General features: G+C 45.1%; 2 protein-coding genes across 2 annotated transcripts in view; one reads left to right on the top strand and one right to left on the bottom strand.

Moving 5' to 3' along the window:
• Positions 1-4,924, bottom strand: part of TIMP3 (TIMP metallopeptidase inhibitor 3) — a 37,485-nt gene extending 32,561 nt beyond the window's left edge. Inside the window, exon 1 of the mRNA XM_058805620.1 lies at positions 4,616-4,924. Coding sequence (XP_058661603.1) covers positions 4,616-4,739 — 124 coding nt within the window. The 5' untranslated portion in view covers positions 4,740-4,924. The remainder of the gene's footprint in view (positions 1-4,615) is intronic.
• Positions 1-25,963, top strand: part of SYN3 (synapsin III) — a 185,078-nt gene that overhangs the window by 95,146 nt on the left and 63,969 nt on the right. The gene's annotated exons all lie outside the window — the stretch shown is intronic.

Here is a 25,963-nt window from a genome sequence, read left to right as displayed (position 1 = left end):
GAGACCTTGCTGGAGACACTTCCTGCAGGAAATCTGGAGTAAGCATATGCAATAATAAAAAGAAATAACATTCTGCACTAAATCTTCTGAACAGTAATTTTCACCACTTTTATTTTTTAATAGATACATTTCATCCAGTGACTAACTCCAGATCCCACTACTCTTATAAGGAACTAAAATCGCAAATAACCACACACACACAAAAAATTAATAATAACTAAAGGAATCATTTCTATTTCCACTTCTACTAAATAGGACAATTCAGCTGCGTGTGGCCATCATTCTGTCAGGAGACATGACTAGTCACAAGGAACACCCTCTTTCAACAAAGTTATTAGCGTGGACATGGGAATTCCATAGAAGTCAAATCTCCTCCATTTCTTCCCACATAAAATGAAATTTGCAGTGCTTTTTTTTTATTCTTTTTTGAAGCTTTATGGGATGCTTCTCAGATTTCCTGCTTCTAAAATGCCTCCAAGGGAAGTCCAGTCTAAAAATAAAATCACATCATTACTTCCTTGACAAATGTCTGATGAAGTGGATACACTTTTGCAACCATTGCCACAACATATAACCAAAAAAATTAGTTTTAAATTCATCTCAGCACTAAAGATTCATATAATTAATTTGAAATAGGTTATTGTAACTATTTTTTTAGTCTGGCAGACCTTACCTGTCTGCCTTAGAGGCTAAGACAGGACATTTCATATCACTACAACAAAATAAAGAATCACGTTCAAAATCTCATGTTTGATCAAGTGTTCAGCACATCTCTTTTAGGTTATTAGTGAGAAGGTGGAATGATCAACTCAGGGAAACCAGGAAAGAGCAGGTTTTCATTAGGTGCTTAGACTTCAGGCCAAACAAGTTCACCATTTTCCTCCTTCTCTGCTGTTTTCTTCTTGCTCTTCTCTCATATTCTCAGTTAAAAGGATGGGAGCCACTGCAGGTGTTGTGAGCTCAGTGCTGTGGGTATAGGAGGATGGAATATAGAATGGCTTCCACAGCACCAAGGGACTCTTAAGAACTTACCTTCACCTCCCCAGAGTTTGCCACCTCCATCTCACCAAGAGCGAGGTTACTTAGAACAGAGAGGAGCACTGCCCACTGGCATCCTTGCTGATACTGGTATTTTTCCCCCAGCACAGAGCAATGTTGAGCTCCTTTGAGCTGGGTAAAAAACATCTAATAGTGCCATAAGCTCTTCTCTAAAGTATATGCGCAAGATAGAAGTAAGATAGCTGTGGAGTGAACAAAGTACTTTATCACTTGCAGACTGGTTTGTCAAAATGCAGTCTGCAATTTCATATATTTTCTCCCTTTTTTCTTTTTTTTGAAAGGATATGTGGGGCAGAGGGGGCCGGCCAAATGGGAGGCGTTTTTTCCAGACCTGTGAATTCAACATTCCTCAGCCAAGCTCAAAAATTCCTGCTGTTCGTGCAAAAAAAGGACAAACAAGTCCCTTTCATGTCAGCTATGTCCAGCTGGAAATGTCACAGCTTTGTCACAAAAGAACAAAGCATGCCTGGCGTCTGTTCTCTCAAAAGGTCTCTTAATTCAAACAAAAGAAAAATATTCACATCTGGAAGGGGTCATAGGCAGAGGGCAGGAGGGGAGGAAGCAAAGTTCAGATGGCAAATCATAGCAGCCGCTGTTTGTCCAATTACAGTACTGCCTCTTCTGGCACTTACTGATCCCGGTAAAGAAAGCAAGCCAAGAGTTAAAATAGCAATTTTATTATTGATTGACCCATAGGGCCAGATAAGACACACCTCTTCACTTTTGCTTCATTCATCATGATGGAACAGTCAGGCTGAGTGAAAAGATCCCTTGTGACCAATAGTACCTCTTTTTTCTCCCCTTCCTCCTTTTTTAAATTAAAAAAATATATATACGTTGTTATTTATGAAGTTCAAGATTCCTTCAAAGAACACAACCTTCACTTTCAAACTATGTACATATTGAAATCCTGCTCTTTCCAATGGGTTTATTTGACCATCTGTTTCTGTAAAGATTAAAACCTTCTAGTGACTGCAGGGTTGGGAGGCTGTATCAGAACTGAGCCACTGGAAAATGAAAAATTAAATGTCCAGTGAGATCAGATTAAAGGAGAAGAGAATAAAACTTGAGAGTAGGACTTCACTGGTTAAGCAGGAAAACATCAACATCAGAAGTTTGCATTACAGTTCTCAACCAAAAGTTTTCTCCTTCTTCAAAATGCAGTGCTTCTGAAGAAGAAAAGCCTCTCCTAGGCTGCCACCTAGCTAGTTAATTTCTTGTATTGTTTCAGGAGCTATTTTAAAAGCCTCTTTTGCTCCAGCCCTTACTGCACTGACTCCTCCCTTTAGAGCTGGTATTTTGTCAGAAGTTTTAAGAGCATAAAAACTTGCTGCCAAGTCCCTTTCTTCCCCACAATGTGTTTTATAACCCAGCATGTAGTTTAGTCTGTCTAAACACTGCACTAGTACACTGCCATCAGTTTCCATGGAGATGATTAACTCCTCCAAAGCCAGAAAGCTTTAGTGAGCTTTTTGTCCTTTCCACGTATGAAGAACATGACAGCATTTACTAAAATCAGCCTACAGAAATATCACATTTTCCAGACAGTCTTAGCAAATGTAAGGATTTACTTTTTCTTCAACCCATGCAGTCTTAACCAAACTTGCATTCAAGGCATTTACTGGAATGGGTTGCTCTTTCCCCTCAAGCTGCTCTTCCTTTGCATTGCTGTGATGTCTGTAGGCATGACAGCCCCAGACACATCAACTTTTTGAACTACTTTGCCTCAGAGCAAAGCCAAGGCTTGAGATATAATGAAGGGCCCCGAAGAGAGAAAGGAAAGAAGAAGGGAAGACTTTGAACTCAACCAGAAAACAGAGTAGAAAATGGAAAAACTTTGTGCCCTAAAGTTTAGGAGCACCATTATATGAAATGCCATAGTTCACTCTGAGTCACTTATCCGTATAGTAAAAATATTCTGTCAGTGTGTATTTATTACCAAAATGTATTTAATACCATTTTTGAACTGAAACTACCTCTTATCTATTATAGCATGACCTAACCAGAGCAAGAAAACAGTTCTCCCAAAATGCAGCTAATGAAGGCCATCAGCTTTTGTTGTTTCCCAGTCTCACTTTCACAGAAAGAACAATCTCCCTGGCAGTTGCCACTTAGGTGACACACTTGTTTATCCAAGCTATGAAAATGGCAACAGAAGTTTGAATAGTTTAGTTTCCTGGAAGAATTTCCCAGTATAAAACTATTTCATGAATGTTTTCCAGGCTATCATCACTGAAACAAAGTGTAAGCTTCCCACCACTTTTAATATGGAATGGGTTTTCTGGCATTCAGGAGCAGATTCACTATATAAACTAAACATGAGTAACCAGGCACAACTGCAGCTTCTGTAGAACTGAAGGCAAGAGATATTTTGCCACTAACCTTGGCTAACTTGAAAAGGCTACTGGCAGCATTCATAGCAATGGGTGTTCTGCTGCAGTGAGAATTACTTTCTATTTGACTTCCATAGCAGTTGCCAGGTGGATTTCTTTGCAGACTCTACTCTGAGTCAGTACCATGTGGGTATCAGCAGTGCAAAGTCCCTGGCCCCTTTTATGCTGTGCTGCTAAGACAACCTACAGAGAAGGCAGGAGACTTCTCGGACTTGTGCTGTCCTCTCACCACTGCTGAAGTGATAGCCTGTATTTACCATTACATAGACATGTGTCCAGTAGTAGCTCAAAGGACACAACTAATTGATTTCATACACTTTGCCACGGAGAGCTAACAAGAAACAACAATATCTTGTTACCCACCCTTGACCACAAGCAAGCCAACAAACTTGGGAACAGAGTTCCCCATTACCTGCTCCTCAGAGATTTCTGGTGCTGTCCATGTCCTCTACCTAAAGTTAGTGTAACGAAGACCCCTAGGGATGCTAAAACCCATAGTGGAAAATATCAGTCAGGATCCAAGGAAAGTGTTTCAGCTCTCCCAAAAGCGTGCAGGTGTACACACCTCCCACAGCTGCAAAGACCACAGCACAGCATGCAGCAAGCCTGGATACACTTGGTACCTGCTTTTCGAGCCCTTCCCAACGTTACAAGCACAGCACCACAAGCCCGTGAGAGCCGCACCTCCAACACGCAGCGGCCACAGGCGGCTTCGTGGCTTGGGAGCACCCATCCTAATCCTGCCTCCTACTTCTTGTCACCAAGTTGAGGAGGAAGTTTTGGCAGCCTACACCTGCAATTGTGTTTCTGTCCTGCTGTACAAAATACGCCACTCTAACAATGACTGATTTCTTTAAGATACTTCTGCGGAAGGCTGCTGCCGCCGTGGGACAGAGCTTGGGAGGGCTGGGCGGGGGTCCGCCACCACACGCCTCTCCTCTTACCAACCCAGACGTCTGGGGCAGCACCGGAGCCCAAGCCGCTCCTGGAAGGTCAGGTCAGCGCTGTGCGGTGTGACCCGCCCGCCGCACCGCTGCGCTCACTGCGTGCCTGGCGGGACGCGGCTGCCTGGCCGTGACAGCCGCGCTGCTGCCCGCACCCCTCAGGGTCCCGGGAGCTTTCGGCGTCCCCCTAGCCCTCCCGGCCCGGGCGGCGGCACTTACCGATGTCGGAGTTGCAGAAAGCGTCCTGCGGATGGATGGGGACGCAAGTGCAAGCCTCCACCATCAAGTCCCGCAGGCTCCAGCTGCACAGGAACACGACGAGGAAGCTCAGCCACGCCGTCATGTTGCCCCCGAGGTGCCTCCTCACTTCTGCGGAGCGGGAAGCGGCCGATGCTGTGTTCGGCTGACTTTATTCTTGCTCCCTAACAGCCCGTGCTCCGCGGCTGCCTGCCCTGCCCCTGTCTCTCTGGCTGGCTGGCTCGCTTGGCGGGACGGTGCGGGTGCGGAGCTGAGGGGAGCTGAGGTGCGGAGCGCTGCAGACAGAGCAGCACCGGCGCGCGGAGTTATACTCGGCTCGAGCCGCTCGCGCTCCGGGGGCGCCGCCGCGCGCGGCCAATGGTAGCGCCGCATTACCTCATCGGCGCGAGCGCGGGGCGGGGCCGCGCCCGCCGCGCCTTATAGGGAATAGAGCGGGCGCGCGGCGGGCGGGGCCCCGACTCCGGTTCTGGCCCCGGTTCTGACCCCGACCCCGACACCGCTTCTGACCCCGGCCCCGGCCCCGGCCCCGACCCCGCTTCTGACCCCGGTTCTGGCCTCGACCCCGGTTCTGGCCTCGACCCTGGTTCTGGCCCCGACCCGCTCCGATCCGACCTGGACCCGACCCGCTTCGCTCCCGGTACGGCGGGGCGGGGTAGCTCTCCCGTGGCGGCGGGTGTCCGCCCGAGCCTGTCACATCCTGCCCCGGGGCGGCCGCGCCGCTCCTCAGGACACCTGGAGAACGCTCGCGGCCCGCTTGGACACTCGCCTGTTTCCCCTCAGCCCGCCGGGGCTGCCTGCAAACTGACTGTAACCTGCAGGCACGCTACTGCGGCTGTTCCAGAGAGCTGTCTAACGCACAAGTGCAGTGTGCTGCTTCTTTTCCTCTCCCAACGGGCCGTAGAAAGAGGATGGGGGGAAAGGACAAGACCTACGTGAACTGTAAACCAGGATTTTGTCCTGAATGTTTTTAATCCTGCTCAGATGCTCCTTCTCCACCACCCAGCAATTCCCCTTCTCTGGCCTTTCAGTCAGAAAGAGGTCATAACCTGCTAAAACCAAGCTGGAAAAAGCAGTGTTGTATCTACCTGGGCACCCCCAACATTTAATCTCAAAGTACATTTTAGCAGAGTGGCTTTAGTGGAATCTAGAGAAATGTCCTGTTTGTTTTGTTTTCCTTTATCCCCTTTCGAAGCCATAAATTTCCATCAGCTGTAGAAATGTAAATGTTATAGAAGAGCTGGGACTGTAAGGACAAAGATTGCCAGCTGCATGATACAGACAGCCTTATTATCCTTCAAAGGGGACTGGGGGGTGATTAATCACAGTATCAAACCAGTATATATAATGTCAGAGTACTTTCCACGGGGTTTACAAGACTTAAGCGCGTCTAGTTATAAATTATGCTGGTATTAAAGGCCAGGGACCAGCTGTCCTAAATTTCTATACAGTCAGCTAAGTCTTTAGATTTACAATTCTGCTCCATCTGGGTGAAACACAGTCTTCCTACACCTTTTCTTTAATCATATTGTCCATATAAAATTAAAATCTCCTGTCTTAAGGAAGCACAGGCTTTTATTTGGAGCATTGGTAGGCAAAAGCTTCAGGATGGGTGTTGTCAGTAGGGATCAAGGCTGCAATGCCAGCAGTGCGAAACACAAGTTCCTATCCTCGCTGTGACACAGACAACCTGTGTGGCAGCTTTGCCTCACTGTGCTTCCAATCCCTGTGTCATGGGATAATAGTGTTGGAAGCTGCTCAGGAATGTGCATTAGTGAACACAGTGAAAAAATCAGACGGTGCTGAGGTATTAACGGGTCCGATAAGTATGTGTGAGACAGGGTATTAAATAAATCATTCTGTTTAGACACCTCACAGCCTGAACCATTCGGCCCAAGTTGCAATACAAGAAACCCTGCTCAAAAAATATTTTAGGTACTTGGACTATCTGTTCAAGGTGCTACAAGTGAAGCTGGATCCATCAGGTTGGGTGGATGTCATTTCAGTCTCACTGGCTGTAAACAAGGAACAACTCCACCGACCTCAGCAGAGTAACATGGAAGAAGAATTAGGTGTGTCTGGCACTCTCATTTTTCCTTTATTGTTGTAAAAAGTTTGATATCCACCAACATCATGATACACCTGCCCTATCAACATCTCAGATCAATATCTGAGAGAAGTAGAATTCTGCCAGAACCTGACACTGGTGTAAATAAGGGAGAGTTTGGCTCACACACAACTAGATTATAATCACAGCTCCTGCACCACCTCCCTTCGCTCTCTGGCCAAGTAACTCCCCTGAATATGTTTCTTCATTCCTATAATAACACCTTTCCTATGTGTTCCGAGGACTAACATGCTAAATGCTTTGTAATAAGTTTTTAAGCTGTGGGGTGCTGTGTAAATGCTGAGAGTCTATGATACACAGATGCAGGACACATTGAGAGGAGACTGAAAAACAAACCCAGTTTCTCGATATCTGAAACAGGAGAGGAAGGGGCCCAGAAATTACTGAAGTTCCACAGGGCCCTCCAAGCTATGGAAGTAGCTTGCTTACAGTGAGGCTGACCAAGCTAGTTAAAATGACACCAAGTTTGTGCTGATTGCAGGAACTGGCTCACTTTTCAGATATAATCCAGAGAAGCAATCAGATGAAAAGGAGTGACACAGCTTGATCCAAGGGCTGGGCACATCTCTTCGGAAGGGATGGGGTGCCGGCTGTCAGTATGGCAAGGCTTGCCACTATCTTCTATACCACTGTTTAGGAAATGATCCAGAATTCTTTTTAGTGCTTTTATTATCATTGCCTGGAGTAGTAGTACCTGTGTTTGATCAGGGCTTAGCTGATTCACCTGCTTTTTTTACACTTAGATATTCTTTTTCAGAGCGATTCATTTCTCTACAGTAGTTGGGGTGCAGTTTTTTCAATCAGGACTGGATACTGTACATTAAGAACAATACTTATTTGCCTCTTGAAGAGTACACTTCACACAGAGAAACCAGAATGTTCTATTTTTGTAAAGTACAAGTAAATTATACTCAGGAAAGTTCAGTCTGGCCAGTGGCCTGCTCAAGGCCTTTGTTAAATACTTTAATCTGTCTGTACACTTATTTTATCATCTGCAAATAGAGATATTTTGTGTTATCATCTGATAATATCCATTAGATATCCAATATTAGCCTCTCCCCTTTAAGACCTACTGGCAAAGTGAACTCCGAAAAAGCCAGGCAAAGATTCTGAGCGTTTATTTATATGAGAAAATACTGATAATGGTGTCAGATTAACAGAGAAAGTCAATGAAGGAACTGAAAGGATAATTATCTCTTAATTCTTCTTCTATGGAAAAAACTGCATGGGAAAAAAAAATAAAATAAAAACTGTCATTCTGCTTCTTTGCTCAGATAAAACTTTAAACCTTATATGGCCATAAAGAAGGCAGCATTGAAAGAAGGAGAAAATAGACACCTTGATCTTCATATGAGAAAATTTGAGTTCACGTTTGGTTGATGTCACCAAATAAAGAAATCTATGTTATTCCAGTCTTCCATCAAGAACACACTGCTGAACACAATTAAGGATCTCTCTGCCTTACCGAGCAGCCACCCAGCTTCGTGCTGTGCTCCCGTCGGCTCCCGCAAGCCAAGCGTGACTGGGCCGGGTCAGCAGCTGGTGCGAGAATCCCCGGGGAAGGCCGTGCGCGTCCCGCAGGCGCTGGTGGCTGAGCGCAGCGTGTGCGCGGCAGGGCTAGGGGGCACTGCGCTGCAAGAGATGGCGCCGGCGGACGCAGGACCTGAAGAACACATTCCTTGGAACAGGAAACATACTGAGCTGGGTGTCATTTAAATTTCGGCAAGGAGAATTGCCTTCTGCTTTCTGATACTGAGTTTATATCAGGTGCATGTTAACATCGTTTTCCTTCCACAAGACCCGCCTCGAACCAGGGACAGAGACTGAGATATGAACTAAAGGCATGTTCACTTGTCTTCTGATCACATTTCATTGTGAGGGATGCCGGCTGCTTCAGTACAGAAGGGCTTCATCAAACTACAGCAACTGCTGGCAAAAACAACACATACCAGGAGGGCTGAGAGAAAGAGAGAGAGGGGGAGGCGCAGAGAGAGAGACCCCACTATCACCAGAGCAAAATACCCTGACAAATGTCACATGTAGTGGTTGGTAACACTTCAGTTCATCACCAGATCTTAGCTGGCTTAAACTGAGCTCAGCATTAATGAAATCAGGAGAATTCAACCTGCAGTTCAACAGCCCTGCCACCTCCTTAACAATATATTGACTTTAAAAGCTTCTGAAGTAAGGGCCCTTTTCTATTTTAATTTTTTGACAGCAAATTGACTTGATTCATGAGTGTGGAGTCTTGCCATTAGCATTCTAAATTGTCCACCTGACAAGTTGCTCAAAAGCATCCTCTTGTCCTAAAAACTTTTCTTGAAGATGATGATCTTTATATCTTTTACAGCAGCTCAGCATCATGCCCTCTAGGAGGTCTCATTGTTTTTATTCATGAGGAGAAGGGTTTTCAGAGCTTTCTGATGTTCTTTCTACAGCACACTCCTGCCATCTTGTAGGACAGTAGAGAATGGCCATGCAACGTGTTAGAAAAGGGTTCTCATATTTCTCGATTATCTGCTTCTTTTTCAGTAAACTGTTTCTTTTCTAACACTGTCCTCTGAGAAGATGTTTTCTTTAAAATGTTTGTATTTGCTATGATTTATGTGTGTGAAACAAGTTGAAAAACTCCTATTAATTCCACTGTTGTATCTTTGAACTTTATATGCTATTTAAAATGAGAATACTCCTTCTTCAAAAATGTCTTTGATTCTATGAATACATACAAAAATTTCATTTGATCTCTTTCTCTGAGGTTGCAAAGGAATTATGTCACCTTCCTGTCTGCAAGCCAGACATAGGTAACACTCCATCCCATTCCCAAGCTTTTCATTGCAGGTACACCATTAAATTTTCATCAGCTCTAACAGTTCTATACTGTGTTCAGTCCTCAAGAATCCTTTAGAGACTATGCCCACCGAGAGCACCCAGCCTGGTAGCAGACTGTAGGCACCATGTGTTTCCAGGAATATTACATTATAAAGGGTTGTGGAATATGAAATCACCCCTCAGTAGTGTGGGGATCCTCCAGTCAGGCTGTGATGTGGCATCAGCTGCAGAAGAGTAACCAGGAAATATCTTTTAACAGCCTTATCAAGCTGAAAATGTTTCCTGCACATGACTGCGCTCTTTGGCCCAAATCCAGCAAAACACTAAGGCACATGTTCAGCTTTAAGCATACAAGATGCTCTACTGAAGTCAACAGAACCATTTACATACACAAAGTTAAATAGAAGCTTAAGTGCATTTCTGGACCAGGGCCAGAGGGCTCAGTACCATGCCAGGTTCAAGCCAGGAGGCTGTGATTAGATGGTCTGACAGAATCCGGGAGGGAAGGACTCAACGTGATTTGCTTGGTTCTACCTGCCTATGCCTCATTCCAAGCAACTAATGTTCTCTCATTTTTGTTTATAGTAAGTCTTTCCATTTCTCTTGTTTTGCTTTCCTGCTGCTGTAGCCATTTTCAAATTGAAGTTTTGATTTTCTTTTTTAAAGCCTTCTAAACTGCATCAATAGCTTTAAGTGACTGAACAAAGAGATTTCAAATAGATGAAGTACTTCAAATGGTAATAAGAGCTGGTGTTCCCAGAGCTTTGGAGGCTGCACTAAATACAGAAGAGAGTGAGAGCAATTGAAAATCACTTTTCTGTTGTTCCTTTGTATGAACTGGTTTCTGGCTTATGCAATGCACAGTAATTAAAATGACTGGAATGCCTCACATTTTTAAGAGAGCTTTAAGGCAGCTCTGTGGCATTGCAGCCAGCAGAATTCATGAGCAGATTCATGGCTGCAATTGAGGTTTGACGTTTCTATCCACGTAACTTGAAGAAGACAATATCTCTGTAGAAGCCTTTGAGGGGAGGCTTCTACAATATCTCTGTAGAAGCCTTCCCTTGAGGAAGAAGGGATAGACACAGAAATGCAGTAACATCTGCATCAGCTCCATGAGCAGCTATGGGGCAAATCTTCCTTTTGATGGGATAAGAGCCTAAAGGTTGGTGTGGTTGCAGAGATTTCATTGCCTTCTCTCACTGTAGCCTTTATGTCCTGCTCAAATTCAAGTGTGGGACAGAAAGCCTGCCAGACTGGCATGTCTCTCACAGCTGGTTGCCCTCCCTGTGATGAGGTTACTCTGCTAGGCAGGGGTGAGGGATTATCTTGGTGCTTTTCAATCCCCCGGCACAGTCCAGTATTTAATTTTCAACTTTTCCAATTTTTTCTTTTTACTGAAGGTGGCTGACCACTGCATCCCCAGTTTTCTCTCAACTACTGGCCTGGCTTTTCATAGTGATGATTTGCCTCAGAGGAGCAGGAGAGCTGAATACAGCCTCCCTTGGGGGGAGAGCTGGCTGACCTGAGGACATGGCCTTTTTGGCATGTTGAACAGCTAGATCCTTCTTCTCTCATCTCTCTGAAGGCCTCTCACCAGCCTTCTGAAGGCATGGACTGAGCCTGCTTCCTCATCTCTCAGCATAATCTTTTTCTCCTTCTCATCAGAGGGCACTGTCAGGATACAGCTGCTTCCACAATCCCATGTGAGTATAGGGAGGTAGAGAAAGATCCCAGGCAGGAGGCATTAATCCTGCATCTCTTAGACCATCCTGAGCTATGAGAGCTGCAGCCCCTTCATGTGCCAGTCCCTAGGATGTGTCACTGGTTTTAAAGCATGTTGGAATCCCCTAAAATTACCATACATCTGAAAAGCAGAAAGAGCAGCACCACGGGGCTTGCATCCCTTTTTTTGTTTCTTTAAAGAGCCTGAAGATAGTATTGGGCTGTCTGGTGTGAAGGAAGGGTCTTTTCTTTACCTGCAGAACAGCTGCAAGTGCAGGAAAAGTTGATGTCTTGAGTTGCTTCTCCCTGCACAGCCTTCAGAAACTTCCTGTAAGAATAAACCAGTCTCCTCATCCCCATAGTGCAGGTGTTACCAGCCTCTCACCTGAACCTGCAAATTAAGGTATTAGTTACAAGGACAGTCTCTAGTGACAAGGAGAGTGTCCCAGCAGGGAATGAGCTCAGTGACTCCTGTCATGCATGCCACTGCGTGATGTCAAAAGTGAGAAGCAGTTCCTCTGTGTGGAATTGCTCCAGCAAAGGATTTTTCTTATAAATCCAGACTTTTTCAATGCTTTCCTTCCTGTGCTCCCAAATCTGTGCTGTATTCTAAACAGTAGCTGACTGCTCACTGACATCAGGCCCTTCCCTCAGACACACAGTCCCAGCCAGGAGAAGCTGGGGAATTTCCGATGGGAGATTTCAAGGACGGATCTCTTTCTTCTCTAGAGCAAAAGGCAGCGCTTCGGTTTCCTCACTCTTTTGGAATTTTTATCCATAAATCTTGGCATTCAGTGTGAGACAAAAGATGAGGAGATGGTAGATCTGCAGTCTAAAGTGAGGACACTTATTTGTTTATTGTCTTGCTCTTCCCAAGTGAAGAGTAATGCATTCCTCAAAGGAACTTTTCAGGTCAGCAATGTGAGTTCCACATCTAATATATTAATGTCAGGAGTGAAAAAATCAGTGTTTGATTTAGCACAGATGTGCAAAAATAGTATTCTTTGTCCACTGAAAACAGAGCTAATCGACAGCCTCTCTTCCCCTTTCCTTTAATCTGACAGCCTCTCTCCCTTCACTGTGCCTTTCTGAGGATGCTTCTGAGGGGTGTTTCAGTGAGAACTACCCAGAGCTGCAGGAACCAGGGAGGTGTAGTCCATATGTACAGAATACATACCAGGAGTTGAACTCTGAAGGTACCACAGCTTGACCATGTGCTGTGAGCAAGCAAACACCTCTCTGTAGCTTTGCTGTTTGTAGCTGTGCCACCAAATCTCACACAGAGTGTTGGCCAGGGGTCTGGCATTATCCCAAGTGCCTGCAGTGGGATCCTGGACTGCGCTCCAAAGCAGCGGCTCATCTCAAGTGCTAAGAGGTTGGAGAGGGACTGAACACTTCTAGCAGAAGCAGGTGTCCAATAGCAGCTTAGCACAGCACATTCTCTCTTCTCCCTCTCCTCTTTCTCTCCCTCTGCCTCTGCCTGCCTATCCTCTCCAAGGAAACTGCAAGAAGAGATTGAATTCTCACCACACAGGCCAGGGAGGCAGAAGGATTCTCCCTAGACACCTAGCTGAGGTCAGTGAGGAAAGTGCTCTCAGAGTAAAAGTTATGCAATGCATGGGAGGAATCCACAGTTTTAATCATGGGATAATTAATGGAAAACAATAAACAAAGGGCTGAGCAACAGCAGTTTCTACCAACAGAGATACGATTCTCCAGCAGACTTTCCCCAGCACCTGACAGTACAAAAGACAGTAGATAGACAAGTATTTTATGTGTTTTCATTTTACCTGTATGTTCCCTAGATTGCAACCCAGCATTTTTTAACCAAAATCTTGCTTCCTTTTCCCTCAGTTCAAGTTCAGCAGAACCACCACAAGACCAGTGAGGGGAATGGGAGGGCAGGGGTGAGGTTCTGCACAGTGCCAACAAATCCTTAGTGCAGTTAGGATAGAAGGCACTAATCTGGTCTCCCTTTCCTCACAGGATAGCTCTGGGTGTACCTACTGAAGGCATTTCAATTCCCCTTTCCAGTGCTGAGACTGAATGAGCTGTTGCTGGAAAAAACTTCTCCCATTGATATTTAAATAAAGTATCTGCTGTGCCAAAGAAACCGGATCATCAAGAAGAGCACAGTCTACCCCATGAAAAAGAAGGAGCAAGCTAGGGAGGCAATCTTTTACTTCATTTGAAATTGACTTTCCTCATCCAGAATAAAACTTCACCGTTGAACACCATGTATTGGCAAGTTAGCCTAGAGAGGCTAATATAGCATAATCTGTGTATGGATGTAAGCAATAGCACTCCAGAGAGATGGCTGGAGGAAACCCATACTCACTCCAAGTGATTGCAAGAGCATTTCCTTCTCCTCCTGCTCCTCCAGAACCTACCTCTTTAGCTTAGACAATGTCTCCAAGTCCCCTAAGGTGTTTTCACATGTATCAATGCAATCACTTTTAACAATTTTTTTCTCCCTGAAATTGTAATCTGAAGGATTAGGTAGTCATAGCCATTTGGTTTTATTTTGAGAAAAGGCTTTTAAAATAGGAAGGAGAAAATAGGACAACCTGGTTTTGCCAAAATAACCAACTTATTCCATCAGGCATTTCTGGGAAGAAGGAGGGAGGGAAGCTTTTAAAGCCATGCCTGTGGCTGCATGCCTGCAAGGGATAGTTCTCAAAGGATTCCCCTAATCAGATTCTGAAGAAGATGGACTGTATCTTTGTGATTCACTCCATGTCTTATTCTAAGACCATATGCTCTGGTCACGTGAAGATTTACAGTCTCAAATTTACTGGCCTCAGAGAATCTGAAAGAATTATGCAAGAAATCATGTTCTGTCATAACTGAGGCCTCACACAGCCGTGCTTCATAAACACTGCTTCCAACTCGATATATGGCCCCTCTAGGGCTTTGTAAGCCCTTCTGGGGAAGAGGGAAGGGGAGGAAAAAGGGGAGCTGCTGATCATTGCCATATGTGAGAAGCATCCCTGTCTGCACATGGGTGTGACGTTCATGTTGTCACAGAGGCTGAGCTCTGCAGAGCCCCCCTGTTTCCTGTTTCCAGTCAGAATCTTGCTGCCAGAGCAGGAATCCCATATCACTCTGTACTGCACTTACAAAAAAGGAAAATTATGGCCAATGGAGGGGGAAGGGGTGGGGGAAATCCTCTTAAATAGCCGTGTAGGATGTCTGGGCAGGGATATGAGCCAGGAGTCCTCAGAGGCAGTAGAATAAGTGGGAGTTTAGCAAACAACCATTTTCTTCCTTTGACTAGTGTTCCTTAGAGACCTCTGTACTCCAGTTCTCATAGCTAATTTTAGCTATTTGTGGTTGGCCTGTTTCTAATGTTCCTTTCCTATCTCTCTCACACACACTGAACCTTGGGATAGTCTCTGTGGGTTGACAGATGACGTGAAAACCTCTAATCTGCAGGTCAAATATCAAAAAATTAAGTGGGATCATGCAACTGGAAGCATAATTTGCTTTTTTTCCAAATAAGGGCGATATATTCATATTAGTAGTTCTTAGCATACCATGTTTATGAGGTTTTTTAAAAGTGTATGAGGGGAATGACCTATTCTTTAAAATTTTATGGTAACCACCAAAGATGTTATCATCCCATGGACACTGCCTTTCCTATGCAGGCTATGACTGATGCACTTTCATGATGTTTTGGCACTGCTCTTTGTTAGAAAAATCAAAACCACATTGTCCCAAACACTGTACTGATACATAACAGGCAGGATGAGTCCCTGCCAAAGGGCATCGAGTGCACATTAGAGAGGGTTTAAAATGAACATAGTGGCAATAAATGTGCCATGCCAGGAGGGAAGGAGCTTGCAGCTTGTGGCATTTGTACTGCAGATACCACATTCAGGGAACTCTGAGTCTTACCTGCTTTACAGTCCTGTGGTGAATTGATGTCAATGCTTTATCTAACATGAGGTTTGCTGTACAGATTGTGATGAGTCTGAAGTCCAGAGGCACCACAGGGTACAAAAGAATGGTAAAAGGGTAGGGATGACTCCACTTGTCTCAACCACATTTTCCCAGAAACATGAGCAACAGGTGACTCTTTTTCTTCCACTAAATTTCTCATGGATTCCCAGTCCTGATTGCCTCTCCTCTCCACATAAAATCTGTAGAGGATGCTCTGCAGGGGAAAAGTGTGGGCTCTAAGTGATGGATGTGTAGGACTGTGGACAGTAAAAGGGTTCAGGGGCCCTTAGATGGTGACTCTGCTCTGTAAGAAAATTTAGTTCAAGGCCTGTAAATTGTGTCACTAACCTTATTTTCAGCTGATTGATTTCAAAAGTCTTAGAGTCAGATGAGGAATCCTGAGAAACTTGATTAGGAGGAGGAAAAGGTAGTTATTATGTCTCTCAAAGACAGAAAAGCAGTATTCCTTGAGAATAGGCCAGAGGCCAGATTTACATTATTAATTAGACAGACACCTCTGGTTTTGTGTTGGACCAGAAGCAGAAGACTGACTAGGGTATCTTGGACAAGACTGCCTGTAGCACCCTGCTCTGTCTGGCAGGAAGCAGTCAGTCTGCACGTAAAACAGACCTGGTGAGCTGCTTTCCTGGGAGCTCTGCTGATTGCTGAAGGTCCCTTAATTTTTAAGTGTTGGCAGCTTGATTCACTTTCAGACAGAGATAAATCCTGCCTAAACTGAAGGAATGAATGGAAGGAATCTCCCCCCACTACACCCCATATGTAGGTTGCCCTAATAGTCCCTGAACAGATGGATGGGGTCATGTGAGCCCGTGAAACTCTATCTGTTTTGGAGGAGTGGTGGGTGTGGTGCTGTGGTCATGGACCACAGATATATGTGTTGCCTTTCACAGAGAAGCTCACTGTCCTCCAAAGACTGAATATCAACAAAATCCTTCCTGTGGGGACTTCCAGTTCTGCCCGAGCCAGCTGTAAATTCCTTTGAGGCTAAGACTAAGAAAACTGGAATCCTGGGAGGGCTTTGGTACAGTCCCAAAACCATTTCCACTGAACCTTCCCAAAAATATGGTTTCTCTGACCCAGGAATGTGAGCTCTGTAACAATGTAAAGCTGAAGTCCTAGACCACTGGAATTAACCAGTATTAGCTCATTGCATCTTTGCACTCTGTCTCAGCTAACATGAAAATCGTTTTCCCTCTGGGACACATACTTGGTTCCATTTTTGTGTAGCACCTGGCACAATGGGGATGTTGGCATTTGAGTGAGTTGCTACCTCTATATAAACAAATTTAAAAATTCGTGGGACCTCTGCTTTCTTCTTTGCTGCTTTTGAGTTGATTATTTAAGAGTAAGTGATCATAAAGCATCGGAGTGAGCAGAGCAGAGCTAACGGCTGCTTCAGCCAGGAAATGCCTGAGGAGCAGGGAAAACAGAAACTGGAGTATAAATTGCTGTAGCACAGTGAACAGAACGCATGAGCTGGTACAGACTTGCTGAAGCAGGAGATATCAGAAAAGTAGTTATGTGCACAGAGAGCTCCTCTACTCTACTGGTCCCAGCAAAGCTGGAACAAAACTACATTTGCTCTACAGCAGGTGAAGGTCCCGTCCTCCAAACCCAGGACAGCTGGCCATCCTGACCACTGGACCTACCAGCTGCCTCCTCACTTGTCAGACCTTCTGCTTTTGCCTTCTGTCCCTCACCATCTGTTTGTCCTTTTCATGGGAGAGGTCCCTTCCAGTTGTCACCCTCTGCATGAGCCAGTTGAAACATTTGCCTCCCCTACCGGGACAAGTTTCCTTCACATTTTTTGTGCTTCCTTGCATGAAACAATTTCTTTTCTGAATGAATATTCGCAGTGCTCCCCTTTTAAACACAGAGCTTCTGGAGCGACATAACACCTCTTGGAGCAAACGCCTTCCCTAAAAGCCTTGATGTTGAGGCCCCAAATGTCAACACTCTGTCTTCCAAGGATATAGAATGTAATCCAGGCATCGCTCCCTTGCCTGTGGTTTCTCTGTTTCAGTGAAGTGTCCGGTGAGCAGACAGCCAGAACAGCCACCAGCATGCCGGAAAGGGCATGTCAGGGGTGGGAAGGAAGAGTGGCTGCACCACATTGTGTTCCAGGCATGTTTAGTTGGCACATGGTCCCTGAGGGACTGCTGGATGCTGGAGTATATTTAGGGCAGCTTCTGGGCTATTTGAGCTCACAGTGAGAGAGGTAAGGCAAAATCATGCAGCTGCACCCAACTCCTAGGGGCTGTCTTCCTTCCCACTGCTTGTGAGAAAGGCCTGAGCAGAGCAGAGAGAACTTAGACCCACATCACACTACACACCAACTTCTCTGCCTCCTCCTACCTGCCAAAGTAGGAGGGTGAGAGTTCCAGTGAAAACTTTCTTCTAGAGTAGGGAAAAAGACAAATAAAGAATAGCCAGGTGGTTTGCTGTGCTCCCACTCTTCTTTGCATCCTAAAGTAGCCCCACAGACTGACCTGAATGATCTTATTAACTTGTGCTCACATGAAATACACATAAACACAGAAACGGGGAAGGCTTTCAGGGCTGTTCCCAGCTCTGAAGCAGCTCTTTGACAGGGCTAGACTGGTTGGTTTTTTTCTCCCCAGATGAGAGGCTGGTCAACAGCACCCCTAAGCTCACCTCCACCCCCAAACAGCTGTTTTGCCAAAGGGTGGAGAAGCAGACCTCCTGACTGAGGGTGGAGCAGTTTGAAGGGGAGGAAAGCAGTGACTTCACTTCTTATTAAGTAATAGCAGAGCGGGGTGTGCGTCACTCTGAAAAACAAGACTTTGGGTGGGGGCAAAGGCTCTCTGCAGTACCTTATGCATGGAGCCTTTCCCTTCATGGAAAATGAACAGAATACACCATTCTGAAGAGTGAATTTAGAAAGTAAAAGATGCTGAGGACCTCGAAATCTTATTTAAGGGGATCCAAGAAGAGCATCAGGGTGAAAGGGCTCATAATGTCTTTTCGGCTAGACTTTAGGAAAGTCCACTTTCCTCCAGCAAGGATAGAGAAACATAGGAATAGATCGAGTCCTGTGAAAAAAGCAGCACGTGGGGGTTAGCTTTCATAGGGGGCAGATAGCACTGGGGTCTGTGTACAAATACTAGGGGAGTGATGGCAGGACAGACAAAGGTGTCTTTGTGATCACAGGGTTACCTGCAAGGAGACTGCTCACAGCTTCCTTTCACCTTGTGGAACCAAGCAAGTATCACAAGGTCTGGATCTATCTCCACAAATAATCCTTTCCCTGCAGCTGACTCCTTCAGGGCTGTAAAACAGCCTCAGGCCAGTCTGTTGCATTCTCTCTGCCTGATTCAATTGGCTTCTGCCAGTCCTGACTACTGCTGAAACAATCTCTCAGGCTTGACAGCAGTCTGGTATGTGAGACATCATTCCAGGCTGTTCTGAGCATCGCAAGAGTAAGAAGCAGTCTTGGACTCCAAAGGCTTCAAATGTAACATATTTTCATGCTGCTGATACTGTTCATACTGCTCTGAAAGTGCAATTACCAGAACGGCCATTGGAACAGAAGCTGTAAAAAGCCTTCCCAAAGACTCTGTGCAATGCTTGTGGCATCAGCAGAGCGTACCTCTGGCCCCATTTGCAGTGGGGACATAACCATAGGCTGTTATTTCCTCTCCTTGGCCTTGCAGGTGAAATACCCTGGCAGTGTCCTAGAGACACATGGCAGTGTGGGGGCAAACCTCCCTCATTCCTCTCACTAGCATGGGAACTGCAGCAAAGTGTGTGAGTGCTGTGCATCATTGCTGCCGTGTGCTTCACTTGTTGGGCATTTGCCCAGAATTTTGCCTGGGCATGTTTGACCTTAGACCCATGCTACCACACATGTGAGTTATTTTATATCCAGTTTTTACACACCTTTGCATACTGCAGCCACACATGGTGAGCACATGTCAGACGCAGTCAGGAATTCAGGCTCTTATTAGGAGAGGTGTAAAAGCCATCAAGGGGTGGCATCAACAGAGTGTAAATAAAGGGCCCTTTATTTTTTTTTCCTGTATATAAACTGAAAGTCCAGTTTTGTGGTACCAACCTCCCAATGGTTCCTCATGCAGACTTTCACTAGAGACTCATCAAGTCTGCAAAGAGCTCAAACATAGGCAATAAGCAGCTTTCCTCACCCTTGCCTCAAGTGCACAACAAGGGAAAGATAAAAAATTAAGGAAGAAATAAATGTACTCTTTCTTCCAGTCTAACTGACAACAGCAAGGGCAGTTCAATTTCATTAATAAATAGAATTTCGTGTTCCAACTTCTAACCTGAGAAAAATAAATTAACTGAGTGTTCAGAGAGTTCTGCTGCCTTGCTCACAAATCATAAATGGCTTAGCAGAACAGCACTGTTTTGGAAATAAAGAAGAAAAGGACAAAGGAACACAAACAACAGGCATCCACCAGCTCCCAGAATGATACTTGCCAAAGCCCTTTCTCATTGCTTGCTGGCACAGCTGCTAGAGCAGACCATTGCTCCCCAGGTCTGGAAACATTCTGCTCACATCTGACAGTTCGGGGGACTGCCACACACCTGCTGGGTAGCAAAGGCTTCCTCAGGCTGGAGCTGAGATGGGGTAGAAACCCCTGACCAGTCCCTCTGTCTTGCTGCTTCTTGCAGCTATTCTAACTCCTTTAGCAGCTTCTATTAAGTGGGTCCAGCTAAGCATCTCCCACCACCTGCAGTTCCTGTTAAGTACTCCTGATCCTCACTGAGTTCTGGCTTTTTGTTGCTCAAAGATAACTTCTTCAACAGACTTTTCTGGTCCTCTAGTTTGCTGTAATTTTATCAGCAAAGACTGCAAACCATTACATGAGACTAAGGGTGGTGATCTACTATGGCACAGCTAGTCCCAGCTTTTCACACTTTATGCTGATGATGTTGTTTTCTTACACAAATCCACCCATATGTGCCAGCATATGTTGATCAGTATTAGGCCCACCTCTAGGCTGTTTCAGCTCTTTTCTCTCCAACTGAGGCCAGTAGGGCAATTCTGTCCCTGTAGCTCTCTCTGCCATGCTGGTCAGCCAACAAAACAGAAAGGAAAACACAGGGTCTTAGTTCCCTGTATCTTGCAGGCAGCCTGAGCCTCTCATTAGGATTCACCAAAGAATAGTAGTTGTCCTAAATAAGCCTCAGGACAATCCTCTGTTTATAACAACTTTAGACCCTGGTGTCATATCTGTGTTGCAGACAGATGAACTCAGAAAGGCTAAGCCATGCTAGAGAGTTTGTGAGTCCCAATGCTTCTCCACCCCTTCCCTGTTTTCCTAGAGCAGGCACTATTCCCTTCCCAAACCAGGGAATTAGTAACACTAATGGGGGAATGTGTCACCTCTGCATGCTGAGCGTGACTCACAAAGTCAATAGGGCCTCAGCAGCTGAGAGGAACAATGAGTTGTGTTCTCAGTAAAGTTTTTTTTGGCTACACCATCACTGGAGCCCAGAACAAGGGCAGTGATGTCATGGCCATAGGCTTAACGTGTAAGTATCATATACAACACTACCAGCTCTCTGTGATCTGTTACTTCCACATTAACGTAACTTGGGGCATATATACACACAAATAGTTGCCAGAGCCAAGAATAAGTCATTTGGAATGGATTATTTTATTTCAGGCTTTTAACAAGAATGCTTGCCAGTCCCAACAGGCTCATTCTGGGGAGGTAGTGCCTAGCTCAGTACTGAGATATATAATTTAGTCAAGACTTCAGCCATAAAGACAGAAGTTTGGAATGTACAAATGGGCAGACAAGAATCCTGCTAAGAAATAGCTTACATTTTTCTGACAATTAGCCATTGTTGCAAGTATTTATATAAATAAAGAGTAAGAAAAAGTTCTGAGAGAAAGGAGGAAATTACTCCCAGCCATTTTCAAGAAAATTACTTTGAAGCATTTCATGCACTTGTATTTGAGCAAGACTTTTCTCCATTAGCCTCTGAGTGGAATGGGGAATTGTTTCTTCCTTTCAGAAATGTGCTGTGTATATTAAGTGGTCTGTCAAAGGAGGCAGTGCAGGAGGGGGTGTAGAGCTAGCATACAGTGACATTGTAATCAGAGGCCAGCCCCTGGGTCAGGCAGGCAAGCTCGAACTCGCTGTAACCTGCCTGGAGTGGGTGCTGATAAGAACCCAGGCTGTGGAGTTCACGGGGAGCCGTTCGCAAACATCCTCATCCCAGAAACTGTGCAGGGCTGGAGCCTGCTCTGGGCAGCCCACAGTGCTGCTAAAACCCAGCTCAGGGCATCTGAACTGCACATGGATGGGGCTGCAGGAGCTACTGTCTGCTTTCTGCAGGGACAGCTGTGCCAAGAATGACAGTTCCCTGCTTTATGAAACTCTTTCCTAATGTATTGCCAGGTGCCTCAGGTGACAAGGCCTGCCTCTGTCCCTTGTTATGGACCCCTCTCATAATTTGCTGGGTTAAGCCAGGATTCCTCTGGCCAGAAAAACAGGGGAAGCCCTGAGAATTCATAACACGAAATCTTATCTCAAGGGAAAAAACAGAGGCATGTGTGTAGAGGCTTGTTGAACTACGCATTCCTCTAATAGTTTCCCAACGCTGAGTACCAGTGGGACAGTCACACACTTTGCTGCGTGCTCCCAACAGGCTGGAACCTTTATCTGCTGGGCAGGCTGGTGCTGGAGCCCTGCCAGTCGCTCTGGAGAGCAGCTGTGGCCCCCTCGGTTCCTGTGCCTCTGCACTGGGCAGCAGATTGGCGGAAGCTGGTGCAAAGCTGCCTGTCCGATTAAATTTGTTATTTTGCAAAAGGATTTAGCTTTGCTTGTTGGTTATTACTTAAGAAAAATCCTAAGCTGGTGCTTTAACCTGTTTTAAACCTTTCGCAGGGTGAAAGAATCTGGTTCCTTTGCTTCCAAGTTGTAAACAAGGAGCAGAAAGCTGAGAGAGCAGAGAAAACAAAAAAGTTTTAAAATACTATTTTTCTTATATTTTTTTTTTCCAATCAAAAATTATGTTAAAAATTTCTTGTACTAAAGGGCTGCCACATCAGAAGTGTTGCTGAACTTTTCTTCTGAAAAAATCTGACAGGTCATTAGCCATCTCAGACATACTCCAGCTCCCACACATACCTGCTGTCTCTCCAGGGATGTGCTAGTAAGCCCATCCAGAAGGGTTTGTAGATTATAAAGATGATGAGAGATGCTCACATGTTTCATATTTTTCCCTGTACAAAAAAAAAAAGCAGAGGAAGCCAAATCAAATAAGCCACTTATTCCAAGCAAGAAAAGCTGTCTATATAAAGATTCCCTCCGGCTTAATTGAGCTTGTAGCTGACTGTTAAAAACAAAAAATTTTCAGTTGAGAATGTTTCAGGTCAGCGGGGACTGGTAGGCTACAAGCGAAGATTACTTAAATGTATTGTCTGAGTACAAAAACTACACTCAAATACTGTTGTAGTTGCAAAGCCAGGAATTGCCCATGAGAAGTGCCCAAAGAAGGGTTGACACTGAAGTTTTAATTTCCGTACTCTGAGACATGCAATGTAGATCATTTCTTTGATAGGATTCCTGTCACAGGATTTCTGCAATTAAAAAAATAAACATTTCAGATTTAGCTTTGTCCTTCTGCCCAGTGGATGAACTTAGATCGTCTTTAGTTCATAGGGTTTAAACAAAGTTCTGAGAGCAGAATGACTAAAACCCCTTTTGAGCTCATGGCATTCAGCAAGATATATCTGATTGCTTCAGAAACATCCACAAATTTGTTTTCACAGCAGGACAGTAAATATTATGTATTTTGTAAATGAGAGGCTGCCTGCTGAAAGTGCAAAGTCAGAAGATTTGTGAACTTGATACAGAATTTCAGGGACTTGGATTTTCAGTTTCTATTCTACCACTTTATATTCTAAGCTCGAAGTCCAGGTGCATTTGCAAGTGTTCATTCCTTTTGCAAGTCAGCTGTGGCTCAGCCATTCAGGGGGCTCTGGTTGCAATGCCAGGTCCAATAGCTTCCACCCTGGTCGGCAGAGCCCTTGCCTTCCCACCCTGGCCCTACACTGAATGTCACAACACACGTTTTCAGTTTTGGGCCTGTTCCGCAAATAGGATCAGGGAATCAATTCATAACAAAAATAACCATGCTTGGCCTGAGAGCACAGTCTGGGACCAGAGGCTATGTTAAGCATGCAGAAAGCAATGGACAGCCTTGTATCTGGCTAACTTGCCAAGCATCACACTGGATGACAGGAGCACTGGTCAGCTTGCAGGGCAGCAGTCCATCCCTTCAGTGCCATGATGACCCTTGCTGCTTCTGCAGTCCCTTTTCCTCTGCTGACCACTGCCATCTATGTCCCTGGATGCAAGAGGCAGGGAGTACTGCAGAGAGCCCTTGTGGGGCTTTCACAGCCATGAGCAGCCATCAGTTACCCAGGTAACTTTCATCCTGGATTTCTTAGGTTTCTAAGCACTTGACTTCACAGCCATTACAAATATTTTTTGCAGGCATTTTGTGTGCTATACACACCATACGTAAAAGTTGTTCCTAGGGACTTGGTTTAGTGATGGACTTGGCAGTGTTAGGTTAATGTCTTGACTTGATCTTAGAGGTCTCCCCCCACTTAAACAATTCCACGATTCTATATGTCCTCATTTAAAGTAACCTGAAGTATAAGAATGAGAAAGGGAGGAGATGTGAATCTGGACGATGCTGAGGACCGGAACCAATGCTTTGTCCTTGTCCTTTATGCTAGATTATTTGGAGATAAAGGAGTTTGGAGGGATTACCAGCAAAGATTCCCCACTCTCAGAACCTGGTTGTTGCTGTAAACTGCAGAGCTGAGCTAGCCTGTTGGTCCCTTGCAGAGAAGCTGTCACTTGCAAAGTGCTATTTTCTGTTGGAAGCGAGATGGTTACTGTGATGTACAGCACAGACTCCTTCCTAACCCATGACCACTGCAAATGTCAGTGCCTCTGTTGGACACACAGAGCATGCATGACAGGCTTTGCTTCTTGTCACTGCCTAGCAAAATCCTTTTTTTGATCCCTCATAAGGAGAAATACAGAAAATAAGTGATAGTTCCTCTGCAAGTATTGCCATCACTAGGATGGTCTGTCTAGCTCCTCTCCAGTAGGACCCACTCCCAGACATCAGCTGGAGAAGTCTCATGGCCTTTCTGACATCTTCAAGACACATGGGACATCCTCGTGTCTCCTGCTTCCTTTCCTTTTACCATTTCAGCATGGTAAGGATGGGACAACAGTGTGAGCCACTTCACTTACACTCTTGTGCACTCTATCCTCTATTTCCCAAAATCATTTTATCAGCTTTAGTGACAATCTGTGTTTCTAAAATGGCACGGAGCCAACTACTGAATGGGCTAAAACCTGGCATAGGACTAACTGTTGTGAAATTCACTAGAATAACAAACAAACTTTGGCTGGGTCATCCTTAAAAGAATCTCTTTTGTTTCTTTCATTGCACCTGATCCAAGCTCCTCATTCTCAGTTTTTAGGCTGAGAATATCTGTGCCTTCCCACTCCCACTACTACCCCAGTCTGCCATTATTTTCTTAGAAGCACCTTCTGAGGCTTACCCTTTCCTCTTTGTGGTGTGCTGCTTCCTTCTCTCCCACTCCAGAGTCTGTGGGCAGACTCAGACACAGCCAGCTAGCTACCCTAGGGGTCTCATGCAGCAGAAAGTCATTGTGGGACACACAGTACTGAGGCAAAGTAACAGCCAACCACTTCCCACTTTCTGGAAGATTATCAGCAGTTCACAGAGGGGGTGCACAACCAAGATAATCCAGCAAATGCCTGTCCCACTTATTCTGAGCCGTGTCACTTCTTCAAAAAAATAATCTTGTTGAGTGGCAGCTGCATCATTAAAGGCATATTATCGTGCATGAAAGATTTTTCATACTTTTTCTACCTGAAACAGGCAGCTCTTATTTCCCATACAAATGCAGCCTTCTCATTCTCTTTCCAGAGGCTCCTTAAAAGTTCTGACCCAACAGTTTTCCACAGTTTGATGTGCCATGGCCACAGCTCAGAATTTTCTTGTTATTATATCTGCCATTACAGTCTGCAAGATACTGAAAGGCAAGCTTGATACTTGGGCTTTCTGTAATGACCTCCCCATAGATATTTCTGTGTTAATAACCATAAAAAGAATACTGCAAATAGCAGGAATTATGATAACTATAAGGTGAGTGGTAAAATTACTCTTGAAATCAGCCTTACATTTGAACAAAATGTAGTAATATCCCTTCTGGAGAAGCCAGAAGCACTCTCCTCATGCAGGATGAAAGGAGCTAAGGAATGTGCTGGCTGGCACTGAATCCCTGTCCTCTTGGGCCTTTAATGGATTTCCTGCTCCTGAAGGTTCAAAGAGCAATTACAGTCTCCAGCAAAAGTACAGCAAATGGAAAACAGATTCTCTGCCTTTCACTGAAATGCCAAGAAAATAAGTAACTAAAAGATGGAGGACTCAAAGTCACCTCATTGCAGCATTGACTGAGCTGAAGGAAAATTTCCCTCTGTGCATCCCCAAGGCCAAAGGGGATGTGCCATGTGAAGTGGGCAGTGGGAACCCAGTTCGCTGCCCCCTATCCCTGAGGAGGCTCATGTTAGGGGAGAGAAATTATACCAGGCAGCTGGAAACTGCCTCTGGGCTCC

This window comes from Ammospiza caudacuta, chromosome 5 (genome assembly GCF_027887145.1).
Source record: "Ammospiza caudacuta isolate bAmmCau1 chromosome 5, bAmmCau1.pri, whole genome shotgun sequence".
In the NCBI taxonomy this organism is placed as follows: Eukaryota; Metazoa; Chordata; class Aves; order Passeriformes; family Passerellidae; genus Ammospiza; species Ammospiza caudacuta.
Note: the sequence above shows the minus strand (reverse complement) of the source record. Positions and strands in the feature narration are given on the sequence as shown.